This window comes from Oreochromis niloticus, linkage group LG19 (assembly GCF_001858045.2).
Source record: "Oreochromis niloticus isolate F11D_XX linkage group LG19, O_niloticus_UMD_NMBU, whole genome shotgun sequence".
In the NCBI taxonomy this organism is placed as follows: domain Eukaryota; kingdom Metazoa; phylum Chordata; class Actinopteri; order Cichliformes; family Cichlidae; genus Oreochromis; species Oreochromis niloticus.
Window position 1 is genome coordinate 3748498 of NC_031983.2, and position 26381 is coordinate 3774878.

General features: G+C 37.4%; 1 protein-coding gene across 1 annotated transcript in view; it reads right to left on the reverse strand.

Moving 5' to 3' along the window:
* Positions 1–980: 980 nt before the first annotated feature.
* Positions 981–26381, reverse strand: part of scfd1 (sec1 family domain containing 1) — a 34406-nt gene continuing 9005 nt past the window's right edge. Inside the window, exons 9-25 of the mRNA XM_003451185.5 lie at positions 25463–25548; positions 24899–24998; positions 22354–22493; positions 21473–21563; positions 21029–21102; positions 20131–20212; positions 19319–19415; positions 19071–19141; positions 8322–8401; positions 7727–7789; positions 6640–6715; positions 5384–5437; positions 3263–3315; positions 3123–3156; positions 2383–2448; positions 1362–1430; positions 981–1262 (exon numbers count right to left, since the gene is read on the reverse strand). Coding sequence (XP_003451233.1) covers positions 1239–1262; positions 1362–1430; positions 2383–2448; positions 3123–3156; positions 3263–3315; positions 5384–5437; positions 6640–6715; positions 7727–7789; positions 8322–8401; positions 19071–19141; positions 19319–19415; positions 20131–20212; positions 21029–21102; positions 21473–21563; positions 22354–22493; positions 24899–24998; positions 25463–25548 — 1260 coding nt within the window. The 3' untranslated portion in view covers positions 981–1238. The remainder of the gene's footprint in view (positions 1263–1361; positions 1431–2382; positions 2449–3122; positions 3157–3262; positions 3316–5383; positions 5438–6639; positions 6716–7726; positions 7790–8321; positions 8402–19070; positions 19142–19318; positions 19416–20130; positions 20213–21028; positions 21103–21472; positions 21564–22353; positions 22494–24898; positions 24999–25462; positions 25549–26381) is intronic.

The window sequence follows — 26381 nt, forward strand, 5'->3', positions numbered from 1 at the left end:
AATTGCACTTGGCAATATTGCACATCAGGGAGACAGGGAGTTGTGTATGGGATGTGTGTGTGTGTCTGTCTGCACATGTGTGGTCATCTGCAGAGACCATGTTGTAGAGTCTGACAACACAAGGAAAGACTTCGGTCTTGGAAGGAAAGACTGTTTTATTAAATTGAAGACTGAACATATCATCTTTGAGGTTGCAAAATGTCCTTGTTTCTAAGCCCTAAAACAAACTGGTCCCCACCTAGCCAATTAAATGAGCACACACACAAACACACGCAGATTAAAATGCCATGCTGACATAATCCTCAGTGTGAATTCTTTGTATTTGGTGCTGTTACCACATGGGAAATGAGCCAAAGTAAGAAGTCAAAGTCCACTTTTAATAAACGTCTCCATTAGGGATTTTGGCAATCCCTTCAAAACAGTGGTTTTAAACATGCATGTGGGTTTTTCCAACACCACTGGTTATTTTAAAGACACTGATATCACCTGTGACCAGAATCAGTTTAATCAGTGTGTACTTTTTGAGAGCCATCTTCACAAATGACAGAAAGAATCCAAATGTAAAAAATATAAAACAATGTGAGGTAAACACAGAGTAACACGAATAATAACCATTTTAAACGAACAAATGAAAAAATAAAAACAGCTCAGTGATGACTGTCTCTATTCCTGCAGTATAGATTTGAGTTCTGTTTCTGTTTAAATGCACAATAAAATTTATAACAACACCAGTGTTACCAGCTTCAACTGAAGGAGACACGTGTAATTATAATTATATAATAAGTATAAAATGCAATAAAGCACTTTATGGGGTAATAATGCAAAACTTTCTTAAAGAAAACATCCACGTTTCACTTAATGAAGAGTTATAAAACAAATATTTTATGGTCTCGTGTCCACAAATTAACCAAAGGAAATTTTTAGGTAGTTGCCCAAATTCACATAGCAAGAGGTTCTTCAAAGACGATTTAAAGACACACTTGTCTAACGATGATTCCGTAGTTTTATGTTTATGAATGCAGGAAGTAATGTTTAATGCTCTAAAATATGAAGAAATGCGTGACTCCAGAGACAGTGAGTTAGAACTGTTGAGCTTTATTAGCGCTTAGTATGAGGAACAGAAATTACAGTGAAGACAGAAAATATTTAGTCCATTAAGAGAAAAGAGTAGATAAAACAAAGTGGAATAAAGATATCGGCAATGAGAGAGGGAGATTCACATGTTGTCAGTGTCCATGTCACTTTTGGCCAAGTTGGGAGAGCTGTGAAAATGAAGACCACAACAGGTTTTTAAAAAGACACAATGAAACGTCTGTGGGCTTACTGGCTTATCCCCTCACTGGTGCTGTGTGGTTCCTCACCTGTTTGATGAACTGAGACGCATTGAAGAGCTCACTGCAGCCATAAACAACCTTCTTCCCCTGCTTAGACTGGAAATACAGAAAAATAAAATGAAGTTTCCTACTGAACCTATTATTACAGGGAGAAAGTAACACTTCCACACAAATACTGTTGTTTTTACCAATCTACATGTATTTAACACCTTTGGTGTTAGCTGGTGGTTCGGTGGTAAGGTTGCCTCACAAGAACACAGTTTTGGGTTCAAAGCACAGTACGGCCCCTCTGTTTGGAATCTGCATATTCACCCTGTGCTTGGGTGGTTTTTCCGTGGGAGCTACGGTCTGTCCTACCATCAAAATCACTAGGTAAATGCTGCCTATATCAGGAGGTGACACTTCAATCTCAAAGGTTTCACTTACTGGTAAAAATAAAGGTTTTATAATGCTCTGAATTTTGCAAATAACAAAAATGATATAAAGAGTCTGCGTGTCATTTTGTTATGTTAGTGTTGTAAGTTTGGTCCAACAAACTTTGAATATCAGTATCCCAGTTATGACTTGCTCATGTTGGTCACTTTATTTCACACTGTAAAGCTGCTACGTTGGTCATTTTAAACCACTTCAAAGTCACTTTAAATCTCAATTGTAAATTTTAGACTGTTACTAACCCCCTTTTTTTTTTTTTTTTAACCCCAAAATGTATATTTACTCCCCTTACCTCAGTCTCAAAGTGTATATATATTTATTCTTACTCTTCCTATATTTATTGTTGTGCTTTTGCACAGAATGGAACTGGAGCCTCATCGTCTCGTCTCTATATATTCTGTACTGTATATAGCAAAAATGACAATAAGGTTTACTTTGACTTTTCTATCATGCGGCATTAGTGTTTTCACTGAAGGACCTAAATGGTTTTAGTGTCATTAAACTTTAAGAGTTTTAGTTTGATATTTAACCCATCCCATATGAAAATACATTGTATTCATCTAAAGAGACAGCAGATTAAAAATATGGAAAAGAACTTTGAACTGTACGACCATACCTTGGTGTAGTCCACCAGATTCTGGTACTCTATAAAGTTTCCTCCTCCCACTACGAAGACAATGGCCTGAAACAGCAGGAGGTAAAAAAATAAAAAATAAAAAAATCAAGCTTATATCAGAGGATATGTTGAAGCTGATGGACAGAAAGACTGCAAATGATCAAAGAAAGCTGCTGAAGTAATTTCACAGAATGAATTTCAGGTTCAAACACTGACGAAAGACAAAAGTTTTATGCACTGAAAGGGGTAGACGCCTTTAATTGTATGCAGGAAATCAAGTTTTATAATTATTTACTTCATTATTATACTTACACATGTATTTAATTTCCAGGTTGTTTTTACTTGTTCAAGAAATCCAATTTGTGATACTATATCTTATGTTTTCACATCTATAATTACTTTTCCTGTTAGTAATAATAGTACTGTAACTGGTGTAGTTTTTTGAACTACCTTGAACTTGATCGCATAACTGTTGTTTTACATGTTGTTATCTGCCGTGATTATGTGGTGACGGGATTAATAAAAGTCTAAATCAAATTCAACCTCATAAAAAATTCCAGATTTGAAACTCTGCAACTTCCATCACAGCTAAGAAACAGTTAACTGTGCTTTATGAGAGAATCATGTGCAGCAACAGAAATTCCAGTCTGTCTTGTGTTTCCTTTCAACTTTTGTTTATCCTGGAAATAACCTGAACTGAATCTCATCAGTCAAACTTTGGTCCAGATACACATATTCACCTCCTGAAACGGGTTCTTGTTCCTGGGGATGGAGCTGAAAGAGAAGGAAAGGATGATGAGACATTTTGAGAGTGTATTTTACCCTCCAAAAAGATGAGCTCTGCCAAGCTACAGATGAGAGTTTGGATTTGTTTTCATACCTTTCACTGCCTCGCAGCATCTTTGGGTCAAAGTATCGATAATCATCTGTTTCCTTAAAGATCAGATAGAAAAGAAAAAAAAATTAGACAGACGTACTATACATGACATAGCACTTGTACTCAACAGCCACAAAAATAAACCCTAAATAATGTAGATGGTAGTGGGTAGATTGGTTTGGCTTTTCTGATATTATTAGATGAAGAAGAGCCTCTAATTTGCAACTTAAAAATAAAAAACAAAAACCTGCTAGTGTCAAAATGTAAAAGAGCAACAATAAAAAACAGAGTTAACCAAATTGAAAGCATGACAAAGGCAAAAGATTTATTTCACAGGTTGACCTGGTTGTGTTGTCTCTCAGCTCCAAGGACTAAACACAGACAGAATGACACAGCACTGTGTCTTTTGGCTTACTGTCACATGACCTAGATGCAGGTGGGTACAGGTTTAGTTCAAAGTAGTATTTATACTGGAGAAGGATCGTTTTTGTCAGTGATGTAAAAGCCCAAGCAGACCATAAAAAACAAAGAGGATTCAGATTTATCATCTTCTCTGGTTCATATTTTCCTCATTTAAATGACACAACGCTCTGCAAATTGTACGTGTCCCACTCCATCCTAAATTAATTACAGGAGATCTCAGTTCATATGCAGACACTCAAAAACAGCACAACCTATTTATTAGCTCAAATTGAAAAAGTATTTCCTTAGCTGCTTTGAGCCTGTGTCTATAATGGCACCAGTAGTTTTTGAGGTCAAAATTAAAACTTGTGCAGACGACCTCACAAACACTCTGATCTTTGCAGAAAAACAAAGTTAAACTGTGATTTTCTAAAAGTCGTTGGAGGCTTTAAAGGCTTTTAGTTTGTCCACCTCAACAGAAAATTGTACAAAAATCTCCACTGTGAATAGCAACATGCTTTTATTACATGGCTTTATCTGATTAATATTAGTCACGTTGTAAATAACTAAAAAAAACGAGGATTAACCTCTATGAACTTCTCCAGCATTTTGGCTATACTTTAACTCAAACATAACCTCGAAATGTAACAGTCTTACACTGAGGACAATCTGATAGAGGGAGAATGTGCTTTGTTTCTTTTATCTTCATCCCAGACTTCCATCCCCGCTCCACCCTTTCCCTTTTTATTCACAACAACAGGACCTTTGTTGGTAGTCTGTAACTCCAGATGCTGAGAAACCTGCAGGGGGTGTGTGTGTGTGTGTTCACTTCCAAGTCTGTCACTATAAGGACCGGTTTAAGCTTTGAGCAGAGACATTTGGGACTGAACTTCAAAAGGAATTTTTGACAGTTCAGAGTTTGTTTTAGGGTTCACGTTAGATTCAGGTTTTGTTTTGCATGCATATTTGTGTGCATGGTCAAAAAGAATACATGGGCTGAGAGTCAGAAACTGCACTTTCAGTTCAATGTGATGAAGTGTGTTTGCTGGTTCACGTGGGTTCAAACGTGAGTAATAGAATCTGTACTTTCCCTCCTCTCACACATGGACCACAGCAGTTAATATGAAGCTAATGTAATTTGTGGCATGTATGTTGGAGCTGTCAATCACAGCTGAAGTGACACAAAAACGTGCTTTCTTCTGAGTTTCCTCTCACCAATGAAGTTATATTTAGGCCTACAGATATGCAGGTCTTACAGAGGAACCTTTCATATTTTCTTTAGCAGAGAAGTTCTACATGTAGTCTGCAGTTTTGTATTCACACTATACTGTACATGATAAGCCGCTTTTATATCATGTGTCTTTCTGTCGGTCAGGCTAACTTTACACTTTCTACCTTCACTGTAGAGATTTGAGAGTTCCATTTGAGTAACTTTCCTTTCACATCAAGAGAAAACAACTTAAAATGATTCATGTAAAAATGTGGCTTTTTGGGAAAAAAAAAAAAATTAAAAAAAATGTGGCTTTTTGGAAAAAAAAAGCCAATCTGTACCGCAGAGGTGGACACCAAAGACACATCAGTGGGACTAGAGTTCCTCCCCTTAATACTCGTATTAAGTTTTTCAATAAAAGAGCTTGGGCTTTTCAATCGTGGAACACTTCCTATATTTTTAACTAATAAAGGACATATGTTTTTTAAATCATGAACAAAAACAAAACTCACAGGATGAGACTTCATCTCCATCAGGTTGTCCAGGATACGGGTAACCGGAAGGTTCTGGAAAAAAAAGAAACAACTTTTAAACATAACAAACAATAATGAATCTCTTACAATAAATTCATTTACTTTTTATGATTTGATATTTCACAAAAATCACGAGTTTGTGTTTAGGTTGGACTTTGTTTTTCTTTTTAGATATTTGATAAGTAGCTATTTTGGAAAACTGGAGTTGCAAGTGAAGAAAAAAACAAGAAAAACTTCAAATATCTTCCCTAACAGAGCATCAAAAGATGCATTCAAATCTACTCTGAATGTTCATAATGTTCTGGCAGCAAAGCAGAGCAGGTGACTTCAACGGGTCCAATTTCAGTATGAAGAAAACAGACGCCACCTCCCTTTGTGTACGTGTGTGTGTGATGATTATAAATGACTTTTTTGTCTGTGCCAGTTTTACTCTAAAACACCCTGTCATCGCCATCGTGCTCATCCATATTCCTGTTGTCTAGGAATGAGAACGTCGTCACATTATGTGCACTTGATTTAATATTCTGCCAGATGCAAGCGGACGGAGGATGGTGCTTTTGTGGAAAGGCTGTTAAATGCAATGTGCAGATGCAGTTCAAAATGATCTCGTTTTCAGGTGAAGACATATGCCAAGGAAGTTTCCCAAGTGTTACATGAACAAACATGAACAAAATTTGAGAAAAGGAAAAAAACTGAAAAAGAAGGAAAAGTGCTGTTGATTACAGCCCTGTCCCTCCAACCTAGCAATTTATTAACCACAATTAAATAAAAAAAATCTTCAGATAATCTTCATATTAATGAGAAAAAATGTGATCTCTGTGACATTTGTGGCTATTTTTTTAAACTAAAATGATTCTTCTTTTTCTTCTTACAAACGAATGCCATTTCTGAGGTGCTAAAAGGTCTTCAAAAACTCTGACACGTGTCACACGTTTGAGTATGAGTGCTGTTAAATAGCTTTCAAAGTTGTCATACAGCACATTATAATAAATATGTGTAGCTCTGATGATGTAAATATGCAGCAGTTGTGTTGGCACACTTTAAATGTAGTTTTATCACTTTAATTTGAAGGCTGTAAGGCATCTTTGGTCAGATAAAACTGGGTACTGTTCAGGTTGATGAAATGGCCTTCTTAAGTTCTTAATTACTTCTCTTGTGTTGATTTTGGTAAGATTAGTTCATTGTTTCAGCTGGTTTTCTGGAATTGAAATGGTGACAGAAGGAGTTTTACTCACATGCTGTTTGAGCACCAGGTTTTTCACACCCTCCATGACAAACTGAGAGCCAGTATTCATCACTCTGGAGAACAGTCTGTGGAGATGGGGTTTGGGGGGGGGGCGGGGGGGGGGGGGGGGGGGCGGGGGGTAAGGAGAAATAGATGAAGAAAAGCCAGGAAGGGAGGAGAGACAGGATGGAGGAAAGCAAGAGGCAGAGGGCAGGAGGACAGGGTTAGGCTGGTAGTCTAAGAAACTCTAAAGTAGAGTGCGATGTCCTCGACTTTTTTGATACAAAAAGTCAGTTTACAAAAATAGAGTAATAAAAAACACTCAGTTCACGGAGAAATTACCACAGCCTGCACTCAGGAAAACAAACTTTCAGGATGTGTGTTACACTGTGATATCACAATTACACAGCCAAGCACCTAAATTAGTCCCACCTGGATCCTCCTCCTACTCTACCTCTACTATAGCAAAATCATAACTACTGTCGCATTATGGTACCAGTGTGCCTGCTATTACCATTAACCTTGGTTGTATGCCTACAGACAGAGAACCACATTCTTAGAGGGCTATGGCTACGAATATAGACGTATATACACAGAGTGTAAAGGTATGACCCACTATTTTATTGTCTCATTTTTCACTAGTGTATTTATGGCAGAGGCAGGAAAGGAACAGTTCACTACATGAATGAAGCACACACAGCAGCCATTCCTTTGGAGATTAAATTTGGACATATTAGACTTCAATAACACGCGGAAATAGGGTGTAATATGTGGCTTTAACAATAACAGTAGGAGAGTAATCATAGTAGGCTCCAGTCATATTTCACAGTCATTGAGAAGCAATTAAGAGCAGTACTATGTGGTTATGTTGTTTCTAAACAGTTTCTAAAGCTGCTAAATCTCAGTGGAAAAACCTTATAAAATGAATACATAAAGCTGGTCCAGCTGTTTAATTCACTGCTGATTACTCAATGAAAAGAATGTTTAAATTGTCATATAACATCATTTTAGACTTGACATTTCATATATTAGTTCATAATTCTAAAACTTTTAAAACTATGTTAAAAAGGTACAAATTAATAATATTATTTACTTACCCCATAGGTTTGACTCCACTGTTGCCATAATTGGCCGGTGTGGCAGCCATTTTGGTAAAGGCCCTTGAAAGCATGAGAAGAAACCACAAAGACTTAAGCATACTGATGAATTAGTCAATATTGTGTAAATTAAATGATTTTTAGGTAAAGCCTTGATGGAAATATTGAGTGTCAATAGTTCAGCATTTATTATAAAATCTGTTGACCATTGGAGGGTCAAAATATGTGGAGTAACAAATAAATAAAATCAAAGAACACAGAGTGAAATGCAACACACAATGCTATAAATATTTGATTTTTATGCTCACTGATAACTGTAAGAATTTAAACAAATTGCTAATTGTCAGTTATTTTGGCACTGCTGATGGGTCTTCACGTGAAAAAAGAAAAAGGTGTTTTTTACGTATTATTAGTTGTTGTCCACAGCTATCTGTGTTATGATGTGATCTTAATGTGCTATGGAAAATAGTTTGTAGCAAACATTGTATTTCTCTTCATTTTGAATTATCTGCTCAATTTTCCTTAAATGGCATCAAAATTGCATTTAAGTGAGACTGCAGTTAAATGATGCTGCTGGAAAAAAAACACAACTTACTTCCACTGTTTAATGTAGTTTAGAGGTGAAAGGTCACAGCCTGCATCCAACAAAGCCTTCTTATACTGCTCCAAGTCAGACTGAAACACAAAAACAAAATCCCACAGTCATCCAATGTTAACACATAAAGATGACCAAGGCTAGAAAATAAGTAGAACATAACAACAACAACAATAACAATAATAATAATAGAAAATAATAATAAAATAATAAAAGGTTAAATAATGGGAAAAAAAATCAATCACACAAACCTTCCTCAGCATAAAGATGTTTCCTAATAGTGCCACCAACATGTAATCAAGATGTTCTTACATCACTGAATAAAGAGTGACTGTACTCCACTGTCTGTATGTTCAATAAAAAGCTAAACAGATACTGTGAGTATTTTCAAAATAGTTGCAGTGTCAGCTTTGCGAGGTACTGGCAAAAGTTCTGGGAGGAGAACAATTAAGGAAATAATATAATTATGATTTACAGCACACAGGTTTGCAGCACACAATTTAGCACAAATTGTGTTGAATATTGCAAAAAGTACATCTTATTTGTACTTGATGTGATTGTGATAGCTGCTGTTGGAAGCGTTATTTATTTACAATTGAGGGAGAGATGCTGTCAAAACAAGTGTGTAACTGGCACTGACAAGATGGTCAAAGCTGTAGATCGCGTTCCAAAACTTGGCTGTGTCTTGTAACGCTTCATTGAGTCATCATCCTGAATGTTTAGAGTTGAGCACCAAATATATTTATATCTACAGCAACACTTGTATTGATGAAAAAGAGAACTCACATGAACAAGAAAGTCAAGCCACTTTTTGCAGCAAATGACTCGTTTGTAGTGTTTCAGATTTTTAGTCCCATTTCTATACAAAAATCTCTGTGTCTTCTCTCTCAGCAGTGTGCACACAGTGCAGTACATGTGCTATTATATGCAATACAAGGCAATACTGTATACAAGGATTTCAGGTTTCTACAGTTTGTAATAAGTAGTCTTTGTGTGCATAAACCGTACGTTCCACCTAACCTGTCAGATTTATTGAATGAACAGCTATCTCAACTATTCTACCGCACACAGTAAAGTTTGCATTTATACGAAAAACATTGTTCTTACACTGTATTATGTATATAATGTTACTCACTCCCTTATCGGTTCTGTTCATTTTTGACCCCCAAATTTACTCTGCTCATGGTGGTCATTACTGAAATTAATTGACTGCTTCTTGTTTAAAAATGTGCTGATTGCTAATAGATCACTTTTGTAACTTTCCATTTAGCACATATTTGTGATTGCAACATCAAGCTAATTTTCACACACTTAGTAAATCTTACCTTAAAAGTATATGCATATGTCAAGACCAGAATTATTTACCATAATTTTTGGACTATAAGGCACACTTAAAGTCCTTTAATTTTCTCAAAAATCGACAGTGCGCCTTATATTCTGGTGCGCCTTATGTATGAATTCTGGTTGTGCTTTATGACCTCAAACCAATTTTATGTGGTACACGGCACTCAAAAATCTGTCAAAATGTTTTAGTACGACTTTGGTAAGCTACAAAGCTGCACCGCTTGATGGATTGTCGGAGCATTACGGCTACTGTAGTCAGGAGCCTCGCGGAGGAATCCGTACTGTGTGTATAAGGACCCCAAAATAGCATCTGTTAACAGACATGCGTACGAAGCGGATTTCAAACTCAAGGCTGTCAGTCACGCAGAAGAACATGGGAATAGAGCAGCTGTGAGAGAATTCAACATTAGAATTTGATGGATTTGTGGAAGAGGAATGAACTGAAAACCTGAGTGTATTGTTCTATATTTTATGTGTTACAACTGAACAATGTTGAGAGTTATTGTGAATGAGTTGAATAAAGTTTGACTTATCTGACTGTTTTGTTTTGCTTAATGTGCCTTATGTATGAAATTGGGCATTATAATCCGGTGCGCCTTATAGTCTGAAAAATACGGTAAGATATGTTCATTACAGTATGCAGATTCTGATCTTACAGTGGTACTGGCAGGAGTGTCAAACATAGGTTTACTGGACTGTGGCAATCCAACCCACTGGAGTTCCTTTTACACTATAAATATTACAGAGGAACAAGGCATAATTTTTTGACTTTTACTTTATTTTGCACCAGAAACCAATCAATACTTTTCACTTTAAGTGACCAAGACGTCATTATCGTAAGCCTTCTTCTGGAACTGTATGAACAAGTTTCTTTGACTTATGAGTGTGAATGTATCTTTAACTGAAATAAATATTTTTCACTGGACCTCTCAGAACGTCCACCACCTGTTTCATTCATTAAATACAAAAGGTGTTATCTTAGGTTGTCCAACAGTCCAACCCATTCAAGATCAAATTGCAATGTATGGCCCATGAACTAAAACGAGTTTGTCAGCCAAGGCATATCATAATAGGAATGATTGAATTTTGTGCTCCAATTTAATTTTGGATAAGCTGGTGCCATTCACAATAGAGCAGAGGAGGTTAATGGAAGAGGAGTGCTCTGAGATGTGTTTTTGTCTGAAAAAAGTCTTAGTTATTGTCGGTTATCACTGATGTACATGTGGGATTTATTTAGCCTGCACTCTGACTGACACAAAAATAAATGAAACATCACTTAAGCCACCACATGTCAAATATTTCATTAAATATTTCATTAACGCATTAACAATAACACAGAATTTAGCTGTTCGGAGTCCTGCCAAGCAAAGTAAGACATTAAGTGTATATACTTGGTATTATAAAAATATTTCAGTGTGAAAGAATATGACGCAGTGTGGATCGTCCACTCATAGCTTACTCTGATGAGCAGCTCGTGGAAGCCACCCAGGCATTATTAAAGTGCCAAACCATGTTAGAGGGCGCACAAAAGTGTGCCTGATTGTTTTTGTAGCTATCGGATATCTATCTAATCCACACTAATGAAAATCCAGCAGCAGTCCCAGAAACTTTAAAGCAAATAGAAGAGAGTAAGGAAAAGGGTGAGAGTGAGGTCTGTGAGAGACAAAACAGGAGGTAGAGGAAAGAGAGCAAGAGACAAAAAGACATGGACAGAAGGCCAAGAGTTGGTCACATAGGGAGAGGGATGACCGGAGATGACAGGAAGGAAGAGGGGAAAGAGTGAAAGAGGGGGTGGAGGTGAGGGGGCTGAGAGGGTTCTCCCAATGGGGAACATCTCTCAGCTGGATAAAAGATGAAAGCAAGAGTGAGGCTCACATTTTGGCAGAGGGGCGAGTAGTCACACCATCTCTCGGCAGAGGAAATGGAGGATGACACTCTGAGAATCACAGAGCTCAAAGTGGAGATCTTAAACAACCATCAAACAGTCTCCTTTCTGTTGTTCACATTTAGGAAACTTTTCGCCAAAAAAAGATGATCCTACAGACAACTCCAGACATCATCTCCTTCACAAACCTGACCAAACACTCCTTGAAGTGGGAATATCTTAGAATTATACTATACTGCATTATCCACAACACACGATACTCTTCATACTACTACTCTGAATCAATGGGCTAGTTTCAGTCATTGTGCAAAGGTACTGTTTATAAGGTTGGGAATACCTGCAGTCAGCTGGGAGTGAAAAAGTCACTTGGATGAGTGACGAAACGTTTCTCCCACTGAAAACGCTACGTCCAAATGAACAGAACCAACCTTTTGGGATTTACTTACCTGGATGATTGAGCATGCATCAAGAAAGCCAAATCAGTAACGTGACCTCCTCCAGTGTACTTTAAACTTATCAAGCATTACGGAAAATGGGATACTTTTATAAAACAACATTCAAGGGTTGTAAGAAAAAGAAAAAACTTTTCTGTCATCTGGAAATGGTTGTGACAGACAAGATGTGAATCAAAGATCCATTCTTCAAGAATCCAGTGGAGGGAAAATAGGTGTGGATGAGAACAGACAGTGAACAGAAAAAAACAAAACATAACTGAACTTCCTCTTGTTGCCACTTGAGGCTGGCTCTCCAAATATTCCTATGTTAATATTGATTTTTGGCTAGGCTTAAAGTTAGGGGCATGGAACACTTCAATTGACAGGTAGCTCTTGGTGTCTTCTACTCTAACCAAGTCTGGGGGGTTTTTCTGAGAGAAACATTGGTTCAGCCATTTGTCAGTGGCTCATAATGAAATGATAAATACGGTACAGCCAAAAAGATGTTTCTCATACAGCACATCCAAAATGTGGCTATCGATCAATATCCTTTGGTTCTGAGAAGACAAGAGCGCAACCTACTTCAAGCCATCTGCACAAACCATTTCTATTGTTTGCCAAGCCACAGCTGGTGTTGCAAGTCTCCTCTGTGCCATTTTTTTGAGTGATGATCTAGAGGACTGTCATCTAAGATGACAAATTAAATTCTGTTTGGTTCAGAAGTCTGAAACAAGATGCTGAGACTTGGCCTGGGTTAGCTTTCACTTCAAAACATGGAAGAGACAGTGAGATCACTATGGAAGGAGTTATATTATATTATATTAAGGAGTTATATAGTGGCACTTCTTGCAGTTCATTAAGTTTTTATAAGAATGTATTTTTAAAATTCCCAATTTCCTTTGCAGAAACATGCGTTTACAATGAAGAGTGCCACTCTGAGACCTCCCTACCCTTCCAAGTGCATATGGACAGCCAGAGATAGTGAGAGTCAAGGTTATTATCGTTAACTAAAACTAACGAAATAACGAAAACTAGAAGTGAAAAAACATTTTCGTTAACGGAAATAGAAATAAAAATAAAAACGAAAAAAGGAAAACTAACTAAAACTGTAATGAGTGTTCACAAAACTAACTAAAATTAACTGAATTTATAGCAAAAATGTGTTTAGTTTTCGTTGATGTGTGCGTGTCATACAATAGTCAAGGGTGAAAATTAAGTTTAGTTTCCAGGTTTTTTTTTCTTGCTGTGTCTCATTATGCCAGCAGGTGGCAAGTACGTTAGTCGAGTCGTCTGTGTTGGTGCTCCGTCCACGCGCAGAATCATGTCAGGAAAAGTCTGGAGAAAGCGCCAGCTTCCAATTTGGGATTACTTTGAATATGACTGTGTTTTGGATAAAGCAAGTGTCTTGTAGTGGAACGAGACAAATTATGAGGGACATTTCTAAAGGGAAAAAAATCCCACAAACCTTAAAGTGCACTTGAAAAGCTCACACAAGAAGGCTAAGCTAGCTTACCTTGAGAAGGTAAGGGAGCATACTCAACCCTCATCCCCAGAAACAGAAGCTAACACCAGGCAAGGCAGCGTGATGCATCCCGAGACAACAGGACTGGGATATCTACATAACTGTGTGAGTCAATTGCCTTCAAAAGGTTTATCAATTCACTTGAACCAAAATTACGAACACCCGGTGCTGCAAGAGTTAACTCTTGTCTAGAGTTAACTCTAAACTCTAAACTCTGTTTAGTCTCATTGCGGCCAAGATATCCATTTTATAGTTGCCTGGTATCAACGGTTGTTCATCTGCCCTAATTTATTTATTTATTTATTTAAAGAACCCATAGGTGGGAATGTGAGTTGTCTGTCTCTGCGTGTTAACCCTGTGACAGACAGGCGACCTGTCCAGGGTGCAGGGTATGGTAGCTGGAATAGCAACATAACCAAGGATAAGCAGAAGAGCATGACTGATATGATGAAACTGGGATTTTGTTACACTTAATTATTGCAAACACAACTAAAACTATAACTGAAACTAATCAAAACTAAACTGAAACTAAGGATTTTCAAAAAAATAAAAACTAAACTAGCAAACAATTGGTAAAAACTAATTAAAACTAATATAAAATTGAAAATCTGAAGTCAAAACTAAATAAAAATAAAAACTAATGAAAATTGCAAAACTATTAAAACCCTGGTGAGAGTAGCAAAAACAATATCCCTGCCTCTGGCAAGTACAGATCAGGCACCACTGAACAAGGAACACTTGACAAATCAAGAAACAGCATTCAAGACAAATCTGGAATGTCTAGCAATTAGAGGGAAACCAAAACAATTTAAAAGAAGGGTCATGTATGAGATTTGGATGTGTAGAAAAGTATGAGCTGATTTGTGCTGGCACTGAATTCAGTTGATTTGCTGGAATTTTGACTAATCTTGACTTTAATTTTATGTAAAAGCTAGTAGATATTTTAGAATAGCCCTTTGTTGTTATTGTACATGTACAACAAAATTTTAGGTGCTCTACACTAAATATGCCTGAAAAAACAAACATACAGAAGGAATATATACAAAATAAGAGAGAGGCACACAATAGAAAAGGATCTGTAACAATGGTATGAAGGCTCCAAAAGCCAACTGTAAATCTAGTAAAAAACTGAATTTCTTCACTGAAAACTATGTTAGACTGAAAATGTTTCCCAAATTAATTCAAACAATTTTTGATTTCCTTGCTCAGTTTATCTCTGCATATTTTGGACTTTTAGCATTAAATACTCATTTTGAGTTTACTTCTGCCTTTTGTGTCTCTGTAGCAACAACAATACAGCACATTATGTCTGGTAAATAGTCTGCTCATTACCTGCTTACTGTGGGTAACAATGGTTTAAATCACAAGCTGGATATAAACATATTTCTATATATGCTCGATTAATGTGTGTGTGCATGTTTGAAATATGCTGAAATAGAAAACTTATGTGGTTAAATTAATTACTTTTACATACCTTTAGTCCATTCTTTTATAATGGGTATTAGACTTTCTCAAAGTATATATAAAAAATAAGTGAAAGCAAAATATTTCTATTATCCAAAAATGTATTTTGAAAGCACCTTCCCATCTGTGCTTTTAAAACTTCTTCTGAGATGAGTCTAACATCTCAAGTCAAGCTTAAATGTGGAATAAAGATCAACTACTGTATAATTTCTCTTTTTGCCATTTTAAAAACTTCAACACACACACACACACACACACACACACACACACACACCAAGCCTGAACTTTGACTGTGATAATGACAGTGTTAGAAGTCGGTCTGGGGAAAAAGAAAGCTGTCTCCATTTTGCTGCTGTGGTTTAATTCCCCTGTGTCCTCAGATAACTCAACTCTCTTGATATCCCTGTTTTGTTCCTTGAATAGAACACTGTACCACAAGATGACCACACAAAATTCCACATTCTCCACAGTCACAGTTTTCCTCTACGTCTGCCTTTATTTTGACAGAAGGGAATCAGAATGGGGAAAAAAACAAAACAAAACAAATTCTAACATTGCCCTGTCACTGATGAATCATTTTTGCACCCAGCAACAAAAACAAAGATAGCCTATGGAGCATAAACATCAGGAAATAATATATTACATGCAACAAAAAGATTGTTCTGGGTCATGACCAAAGTTCACCTGAACTGATCATCCAAAAGATGGTAAATAGTAAATGGAATAATTTTTTAGCACCTTCTACTCTCCTGGAGCCCTTAAAGCACTTTATATAACATGCCACATTCACCCATTCACATAAGCACTTTCTTCTATGTTTTTCCAACTGCTTTCTACCAAACATTCACACATTCGTACTCCGTTGGATGCATCGGAAAGCTATTTGGGGTTCGTATCTTGCCTTAGGACATTTGGCATGCACACTGGGGGAGCCAGGGATTGAAGCACCAACCTTTCGATCAGTAGATGACCTGGTCCGCCTCCTGAGCTACAGCCACCCCAAAGCATTGCTCTTTTCAAGCTTAAGTGTGTTAGTTTATTAAATAAGGTTTTAGGAACAATCCTCATAAAGTTAAAGTAACAGAGAGCTGACAAATTCCAGCACAAACTAACACTTTTTACATATTCAAAAGTGAAAAATAAACTACAAATCTACACTACCAATCAAAAGTTTGGACACACCTTATCATTTAATGTTTTTTGTTTATTTTTACTAGTCTTGTAGTAGTACTACTACTACAAGACTAGTAGTAGTGACTAGTGACTCTTGTAGTACTACTACTACAAGAGTCACCTCTGCTGCTGAGGACAAATTCATCCGAATGCCACACGAAGTTCCAGTAGCAGACACATCTCTACATCACCCTGTTCAGAGGAGACTGCGCAAATCAGGTCTTTATGGTCAAACAGCTGCTAAGAAACTACTACTAAAGAAAAGCAATAAGCAGAAGAGATTAGTTTGGGCCAAGACACACAAGGAATGGACATTAGACCAGTAGAAATCTGTGCTTTGGTCGGATGAGTCCAAATTTGAGATGGTCGGTTCCACCCGATGTGTCTTTGTGCGACACAGAAAAGATGAACGGATGGTCTCTACATGCATGGGTCCCACCCTGAAGCATGGAGGAGGTGGTGTGATGGTGTGGTGGTGCTTTGCTGTTGACACTGTTGGGGATTTATTCAAAATTGAAGGCACACTGAACCACCATGGCTACCACAGCGCCCTGCAGTGACATGCCATCCCATCTGGTTTGCATTTAGTTGGACCATCATTTATTTTTCAACAGGACAATGACCGCAAACACACCTCAAGGCTTTGTAAAGGGTATTTGACCAAGAAGGAGAGTGATGGAATGCTGGCCTGGCCTCCACAGTCACCTGACCTAAACCCAATTGAGATGGTTTGGGAGGAGCTGGACCGCAGAGTAAGATGCTCAGCATCTCTGGAAACTCCTTCAAGACTGTTGGAAAACCATTTCAGGTGACTACCTCATGAAGCTCATCGAGAGAATGCCAAGAGTGTGCAAAGCAAAGGGTGGCTATTTTGAAGAATCTAAAATATAAAACTTGTTTTGAGTTATTTCACACTTTTTTGTTTACTACATAATTCCACATGTGTCCATTCATATTTTTGATGCCTTCTGTGAGAATTGACACTGTAAATAGTCGTGAAAGTAAAGGAAAACGAAATGAGAAGGTGTGTCCAAACTTTTGACTGCTAGCGTATAAATTGTGTCAATAAATCTATTTAAATAAATCTTCTTTATAAATTGTAGTATTATTATTACTATTATTATTATTATTATTATTATCATTATCATTATTATTATCATTATTATTATTATTATTATTATTATTATTATCATTGTCATCATCTATGATCTAAACTAAATCTTAAATAAAGGCAATCATACCATACTGTCACCAAAGTGTATCCTGAAAGGTTTTCTCTGTTTTCTTTGTATTGTTTTAGACTCTTTACCTTACAATATAAAGTGCCTGCAGGCAACTGTTGTTGTGATTTGGCGCTATATAAATAAAACTGATTTGAATGATCTTGATCTAGTCAAGCATTAAGCATTTGCATCTGAACTGAATTCTCTTCTACAGCTGCATCAAAGTTAAGGTAACGCTTTTGTAAAGTGACCACTTTTTCACACCAAACAGATGGATGAATAGTCCACCCTGAGTGTGTTCTTCTGTTGCTATAGGCTCATCCATGTTGATATGTTTATGTTCCTGTTGCCAACTCGGCTATCTTAATAAACCATTACAAGAACAATTGAGATGTTGTGCAGGAAAGATTTGGGGACTAATACTTCATGCTGATCATGACTTTGGTACCTTCAAAATGGTCTGTTGACATTTACCAGAATAGAAGTTTGGATTTCTGTTCTGGTAAAAGTTTGGATGGTTTTTGGCGAATAAAAAATAGACCAGAGTAGGGCTGAAGAGAAAAACGTTTTAGACATTGGAAAATATTTAGACTTTGGAAACCGGAGGCCATTTTACTCATTGACACTATTAGTTAGACTTGGTGTGCTGGCAAAAAACAAAAACACATTTGCCAATTCACTGAATGTTCCTACAATAAATATGGAAGGAGCTTTTTCTAAATCATTTTTCACATTTAAGATGTTCAAAATACGTATGAGAAAAGTTGGTGCTTGATGACACTTGATTTTCTACCTCACAACATTTAAGCTGCTTTCAAACATGAACTGCAGCTGTTTTCTAGTTATTGCCTGACTGGAGGTTCATGTCAGAGAACAAATGCCTGATAAAGTTGTTTCAGACAAACAGTCTTTAAACTTCTAACCCCTGAGCACAAAGTCCTTGGGAGGCCTACTAACATACTTGTGAGAATAAAGGAGGTGATTACGTGGCGAGTGAGTTGCTGTTGTGCGCTGCCTCCTGAATAAACAATCCTCACTTAAACCACTCAAACGATTTCCAGAAATCCCACTCTGCATCGATCAAGTTCTTGTAATTCTCTCTGTGTTCAGTCTTGTAATGGCAATTCAAATTGTAATCCTTACAGAAGTCTGCTCTCCACAGTTTATGCATGTGGCTTTACCTCTTCCTTCAGTAAATAAATATTTGGGCGTCTATGTCTTGTTAATCACTCTATATTAATCTTTCAGTCCTATCAAATTCATATCATCTAAATGACGTTATAACACATTTATAACAAAGCTGCTTCACTTGCACACAAAGACGTATGCAAATAAAAACCAAAAGAAATACCAGTCACCTTTAAAATGAAAGAACACACACTGAAATGGGACAAGCTGCATGATGTTACATCTGAATCCTAATTTCCCGCTAACCTCATTCAGGGCAGGCAAGAACAAATAGGCCAGATGTGGTCCACAGGCCATACCACACTCAGGTCTAATCTATTTCAACCCATTGTTTGATTTAAATAACTTGGTTTTCTGACCTTTACAGCGGCATGTTTTACGCACGCACGCACACACACACACACACACACACACACACACACACACACACACACACACACACCATTTCCAAAAATTTTAATACTATTAAAGTGTTTACCCTGACATTTTATGAATTACTGTCGGTGGATGTGTTACCTCTGAAGGAGCCTGCTGTGCAGTGATGTAGTAGATGAGGAAAAGTCTCATTTTGTCTTCTGGAGTGCCAGCTGACAAACACACATTTACAGAAAGCTTATGCAGTTTATTCTGTCTCTGTAACACATGCTTGCTGAGTATAAACAAACACAATTAAAATAACACTTAAAATACACTTGCAGTTACAGATTTTGCACTTATCCCAGTATGGTATATAATAATTAATGTGAGTGTGTTTGTGTGTGTACCATCTGGGTCACTGATGATGTCCAAAAGGGATTTGTCTAAAGTTGACTTGCTCATCAGTTTCTCTTCAAATTCAAAGTAAACATCCAATTTCCGACTCTGAGGACACAAAGAGCATAAAATCAGTACAACAAACACTATGTTCACACTGTGTACTGTATTTTCAGTGCACTGGTACTGCTGTAAACCATCCAGTAAACACTTCATATGCACTAATCTTTATACATATTAGTGCACTGTTTTGTAATGGTAACATGTTTCCAAATGCTAGCAGGCCTAGCCTGTAAAGTGAGGTAACTGTAATTTGAGGAGCAACTTCAGTGATACTGGGTCCACCTAACAAGCAACCCGTATTACAAAGGGTGGATGACTTTTAGCAAAAGTATGTTGTCACTGTATTTTATGTTTGACTTTTAATGGAGAATAGGTTATGTTCAAGATAACAGGAAACACAAATACTCCACCTTCTGACTATTCACCATTCCTATAGGATCCAGGAGAGGTTCTCAAATTTCTAGAGCCCTTTGTTTTTAAATAATATCTAAAGGAACATTTTTCCTTGTTTCATTATATTCTTGCTAGTAACTAACTTGCTAGTGATTGGTTAGCTCCAGTAATTGACCCAGCCACGTCTGCAATCGGTCATCTGGTGACAACAGTGCTCCCATTTGTTTAAACAAGCCAAGCAATCAACTCAACTGTCAACGTTCAAGTCCAAAGAAATATTAGAGCTTTACAAACTTATTTTATAGTACATAGCCTTTGGATGTGTGGCAGTTAAATTGAATCTCAGTTTCTGGAAACTACCGTATACCTTGATGTGGTCAAGCACTGCTGTGGCAACATTGGTGTGCAGATCAATCAGTCTTTTCTTTTCCAACAGCTCTGGCAGAGAGCTGCAAAAGGTACAAAAAAAATGTCAAAAACAAGTAAAATAAAACTCAGTCTGCATTTTATTACCTATCATATGGTCAAAACTCTAATTGTACCCAAGTCTGTAAAGAATTTCCAACTAGAAGGCTGTTTTAGAGTGTGTGTCCTCTCTCAATACACCTAAAAACAAAATCCGTACCATTTCCATCTTCACTGAAATCTTAACATAAACATAGGTTGAAAACACAGACACACACACACACACACACACACACACACACAGCTTTATTTTATGGAAATCCCACAGATCAAAACCAAAACTTAAAATCAAATGTTCCCTGCCTCAGTACTCATCTGTCCTCTGAAGTTCATGGAAATAACTTCTTTGTTGTTGAGAAACAGACTGACGCAAAACCAAAGACATTCAGTGAAAGGGGTTAAATAAAAAGCTCTGTGTTCACTTTTGAACCATTTAACCATAATTTCACCTCATTCACTGAGTGCATGGCTCAGGGACAACCTGCACTGTGGTGTAAACTGTTCTTCCACTCAGAACTATGGTGCCAGTATGACGATGATTTTTTAGGCCATAAAATATCAGTCTGTCTGAGCAATAACACACTGGGACACCTTAAACCCAAAGAACCATTGTAAATACACATATTTTTTGTGTCGTTTTCATGATGACGAACGTCATTCATGTAAGATTTATATTTCCGAGGGCTGATTTTAAAATGACCTATGCTTGTTTTGATGCAGTTCAAAGGGAGAGTTGTTTTGTGTACATTGTGTATATATTAAATTACCCTGTGTTGGAGAGATCTCAATGTGTTCATTACCTGACAGCAGAGGTCAGCTTCGCTGTGTTGTCTGAAAGCATGCTGATGGCTCCTTCATCTTCCCCCTCTAAGCCCTGCAGTCAGAACAGACATCACAAGAAGTAGCATGCAAAATCACGCTGTGGTGTTTACAATTGCTTTAAATAGGACTGCATAATCTGCCATAAAGTATTGTGATTAAAACCTTGATGGCCATGCAATATCATCTTAAATTTCTTGAAGTAGAACACCAGATGGTTAGACATGCCCAAAAGGGATCTGGAAATTTTCTTGAAAACTTGGACATAAACTTGGACACATCACCTCCGACTTGAAACTTAAAACTGCCGTGACTCTGACCTCTGAATATGACTTAACTTTGTGACTCAGATAAAGCCTCAAACATTGTGAAACTGGAGCTGGATTGTACCATACTGAGTATCATGCTGTATATGTGAGTCTTACCATGATACTTTTCAACCGTTTGACTTCATCCTCCTGGGCTCTATACGTGTCCAGCTCCTCCTGAACTGACTCTGCAACCTCTGGGAATGGACTGTAACAAACAACCAATTATAATAACTATATTATAATAATATTCATTATAATAAAAAGAAAAGAAAAAGGCACTAAAGAAGATGAAGGTCTAGTCAGATAAACTTAGACATCATCAGCATAGTTATAATGTTCTGATACACATATACAGACATCCATACATCCTATACTGTTTGGCACCTAATAAAGCACTTCCTCAATATAAATTTAAATAGCAAAATGTTTTAACATTGTTGTAGTTATTCCACAGTGTGACTCCAGAAACAGTAACACAAAGGTTTTTGCTGTTGTCTGTTTAAATTAAATACAAATTTTAGATAAGTAAAAATGGGACATTAAGCGTTGGGAATATTAACCTTCCCACCGTTACTGAAAATTTATCAACTTTCCTTAAAAGTCATGTCATGTCTGTACTGGAAAACCAGGGGATTAAAATGAACACTATTAATACGGCCAAGAAGTGTGGCATCCTGGGCTTAAACATGTTTCGAAGGGTATGCCTAGTCCAAATAATATTTAGCCCGTAATCCCACATTTTCTGTGCTAAATTAAGATAAATTGTAGGGCTGTCATTGTTAACTCGCGTTAATCTGTCACTTTAAAATTTTAATGCAATAAACCCATCAGGAGTGCAGAATGACTCAAAATAACCTGAAATGTCTCTGTCAATGCATTTCGGGCAGTTTGTCCATTCTGCGCTCCAGATGGGTTAATTGCGTTAAAAACTTGAAGTGTGTTAATCGTGATGGCAGATTAAGCACTTTCAGCAGTTACCCCCCCCAGGAACTGACCTGCCCTTGTGTTTCTGCCAGAACTTGTCAGCAGCAGTCAGGTCGTAGGTCTTCCTGCTCTTCTTCTTTGGTCTAGCACCAGCAGGTGATGGCTCTACCCCCATACCCTCCTCCATCACCACCCTGTTCAGATGGAAGTCCTGGTGGACACAGGAAAACATTTTTTTCAGTATTGTTGGCTAATATTTTGTCCAAGTGCTATGATTTTTGCTGTTAGTCGATTATTTTAGTATGTTAGAGCTCATCACAGAAAAAGAACTAATCCAGTTTTCTGGAATATATTTTTTATAATAAAACCTGATCAAGATTCCAGGAAAGCCATTCCAAGAAGAAGTGTTGGTGTGCTAAAGATAAACAGAATGAGCTACAGAGCAAAGACAATCTTTCCTACAGCACATTGTTGCTAATTCCAGTACACTAAATGTCGCCAAAGGCTGACAAGTACCATAATATTATTGTTGCCATGAAAACAGAGGAGGCATAGTAACAAAGACTTCGTGTTATGATCCAGGCTCCTGCTGTGGGGGGCGTGGTCAAGTTTACAGGAAATAGAGAAGGAGATGTGGAGTGAGCAATGCTGCCATTTGGACTGATGCAGCGCTTACTAGCAAAACAAGGCCACAAACAGAAATCCATCCTAAAGCAGGCTGACACTGACTTATCTTCCAACAAAAAAATCAGTATGTTCAAAAGTTCTAGTAAACGGTCTGATTCAGACTTCTTTCAAGATGCTAATTTCAAAATAACTCCTACACAAACTAAGCTAAAATTGACTAATAATATCCATAAGTGAGGCAGGCTAGATGAAATAACATCTGAAGCTACTTTTATCCTCTTCGTCATTTATATACTTTTTATTTGTGTTGTCCAGCAGCTGTCATAAACACCTACACTATCTAGCAATGAGGTCTGCCTTACCCATATTAAATGAATCAGATCTAGAAGTTACATTAACCAGATATGTAAAAATCAGACTTCACAAAAATCTTAACACACTTGCTGAAGGGAAAGTGATAAAGAATAAATATGAGACCAAATGACTCCTTAAGAGTGATGGTTGCTGGGCTTTATTTGCAAAATCTGAACTTTTTTGAGAGCAAGCACATTTGTGTGTGTGCGTGCTGATGACATGTTACATAATACAACATTCACCTCTACATTCCAGTGCTGTCAGTATTAACATCAACACCTCACTAGTTGACAGCACTCTGGCAAGAATTAGTGTGAGAATTTGTGTGTGTTGTGGGAACATGGGGATATGTGTTTCTGACAGTCACATAAATGTGTCTATGATTCAGCATAATGTGCATACAGTCATCTGAAAAACAAAATACACCATCCTTCAGTTCTAAGATTTTATATATCAGGATATTAATAAAAACATCCAGTCCTTAGCAGTTCTTAAAATCAGCTAAATACAGCCACTGAACAATACAACACACTACACCCATTTATTATTTAACAAAAATTAAGCCAAGATGCCAAAGTAGTATGTTAGAAATAAGGTACACTGTTTCCGCTTCCATAGAAATTAAAAGGGTAAATAACAGTCAGGGGCAGATAATCAAGTGCACTTAATTTGAAAAAAAGAAAAAAAGTTTAAGGACATTTTTTAATTTTAAAAATAAAAAATTTAAAAATAAAGGATTTGTTTTCATGAAAATCTTTTTTTTTTTTTTTTAAACAGTTTCAATTCTTTTCGGCTTCAAATTTGATTTTTTTCAGTTTCACGCTTAAATTTTTATGTTGTGGGCGTGTATCAAGGAGGAGGGACAGGGCATAGACAAAATGATTCATAGGTCGCTAACCCACAAGAGCTATGAGCGCAGTAGAGAAATCTAAAAATCGTCCATTCATTTCTCAATACTATATTGAAATTAGAATCCCCCACCTTAACACAACTTTAACCTTCTTTTGTAACAGAATCTTTTGACATGCTACACTGAGTAGCATCAAAACTCAAATGACCACTGAAAACTGAAAGTACGGCTCCATTTTTATTTTCCCTGATTGTGAAGCATTTGTCACAGACCAAGCAGAGACTGAAAAATGAAGCCAGTGACATGCTAAAAGTTACCGTTTCTCTAATAGTCAACTGAGTTTGGCTCCAGAAGCGATTTAATCCCCACAGACCCCAATTCCCATGTTAAAATGTCCAACTTTAGGACAAAAAAACTGAATATTTTCAGCCCAGTACTTGTTAAAGGTTTTGGTCTCTATAGTTTCCCACTTTAAAAACTGAATAATGGATAACTTCTTTCTTTTTTAAAAAACTCATCCAATGGAATATTAGAAAGTTATATGTTACAGCAGTGGCTGCTTTGATTGACAGGTGTGCTGACAAAAGAAGCTGTAAATGTTTCTAGTCTGCTAGGAATCACCTTCACTGAATCCAGCCAATGAAATGGACTCTACTGTATTTGTGATGGTGTATAAGATCCACACTGCCGTGAAATTTGTTGTGTACCACATGGTATTGCAGCTTCAAAGACAAGAGGAAAACCAGTATCTCTGGTCATTCTCAGACAGGTGACTGACTTCTTACCAGCACATCGTGAATCAGCGCCTGATAGGTCCAGGTGTGATGGAGAGGCGTGGCCATGTCCACATTACGATCTACCAGGACAAACAGGGGTCTCTGAAAGCTAGAGGGGAGAGTATAATACTGCTGAGTGTAGTTAAACACAGGCCCAATATTTAAACTGCCAGAGACAAAATGCTGCATGATCACATGAACTCAAAAACTAAAGTAAACCATACTGATTACCTTTTATTCATTCATTTATCTAAATCAGGGATATCTAAAGCAATAATATTATCAATGTTAACATACAGTGAGTCAAACATCTTTCACACTTCATGATTAATGTTGACAGTCAATCTAGATCTTCCTCTAATATACATACAGCATATACTGTGTGTTTTTCTACCATTTAACTTTATTTAGCTTTAGCTTCCCTAATGCTAGTTGAGCAGCACTACAGAATGAGAATGGTCCAGACTAAAATAATGACTGAAACAAAGAAGAAAAATGCATCACCTGATTTGTATTCCCAATATTCATTCTGACCTTTTTACTAAAACTAACATTTTCATTAAGAATGCTGACCTGAACTGTCCAGCAGTCATGCTGTCTCCTGTGAACAGACTGTTTCTGGCATCACGCAGGTTCTCACGGAGTTTTTTGTCCAGTTTCTACACAAACAAGTACACAATTCAACACAAAGTATTCATATTTCCATAAAATTATAATGACTAAAGTGAATGCCTTTAATCTTTTCTGTCCAATGTGTTATTTTTCTTAGAAATTTTGGATGCTAGTATTCATAGGGATGATGATGATGATTTTTTTTTTTTTTATACAAGCTATTCACCTAAATGTTGTTCAAGTTCACAAAAACAACAAAACAAAACAACCAGATTTGGGTTTCCAAGCCACCCCTCGCTGGAGCTAGGCCCAGGGGGATCAACGAGCATCTAGTGATTGGGTGTTAGCCCTTGGGGCCTGGAAGGGCTCAGCCTAAATAGGCCATATGGGCCACCACTTCTATGAACCCACCACCTGTAGAAGGGGTAATAGCGGTCCAGTGGAATGTGGATTGGGTAACAGTTGAAGCCAGAGACCATGGTCCAGTTGCTGAAACTCAAGTTTGGGTAATTGGAATAGGTACCTAGTGGAGGAGGAGTCTGGCCTAGTACTTGAGGCCACTGAAACTGAGTGGACCATGTTCTGTACCTCAATTGCTGATGTGGCTGCACAGAGGAGCGGCTGCAAGGGGGATGGTGCCTGTTGTGGTGGTAACTCCCAAACCAGATGGTAGACACTGGAGGTGAAGAGAGCTTTCAAGCTAAAGGAGTCGTCCTATTATACATGGTTAACTTGAGGGACTCCGGAGGATGCTGATGGGTACCGGCAGGCTAAGTGGAGCGCAGCTTTGGCAGCAGCCAAGGCAAAAACTGGGGTGTGGGAGGTGTTCGGAGAGGTCACGGAGCAAGACTTTTGGTCGGCATTGAAATGTTTCTAGCAA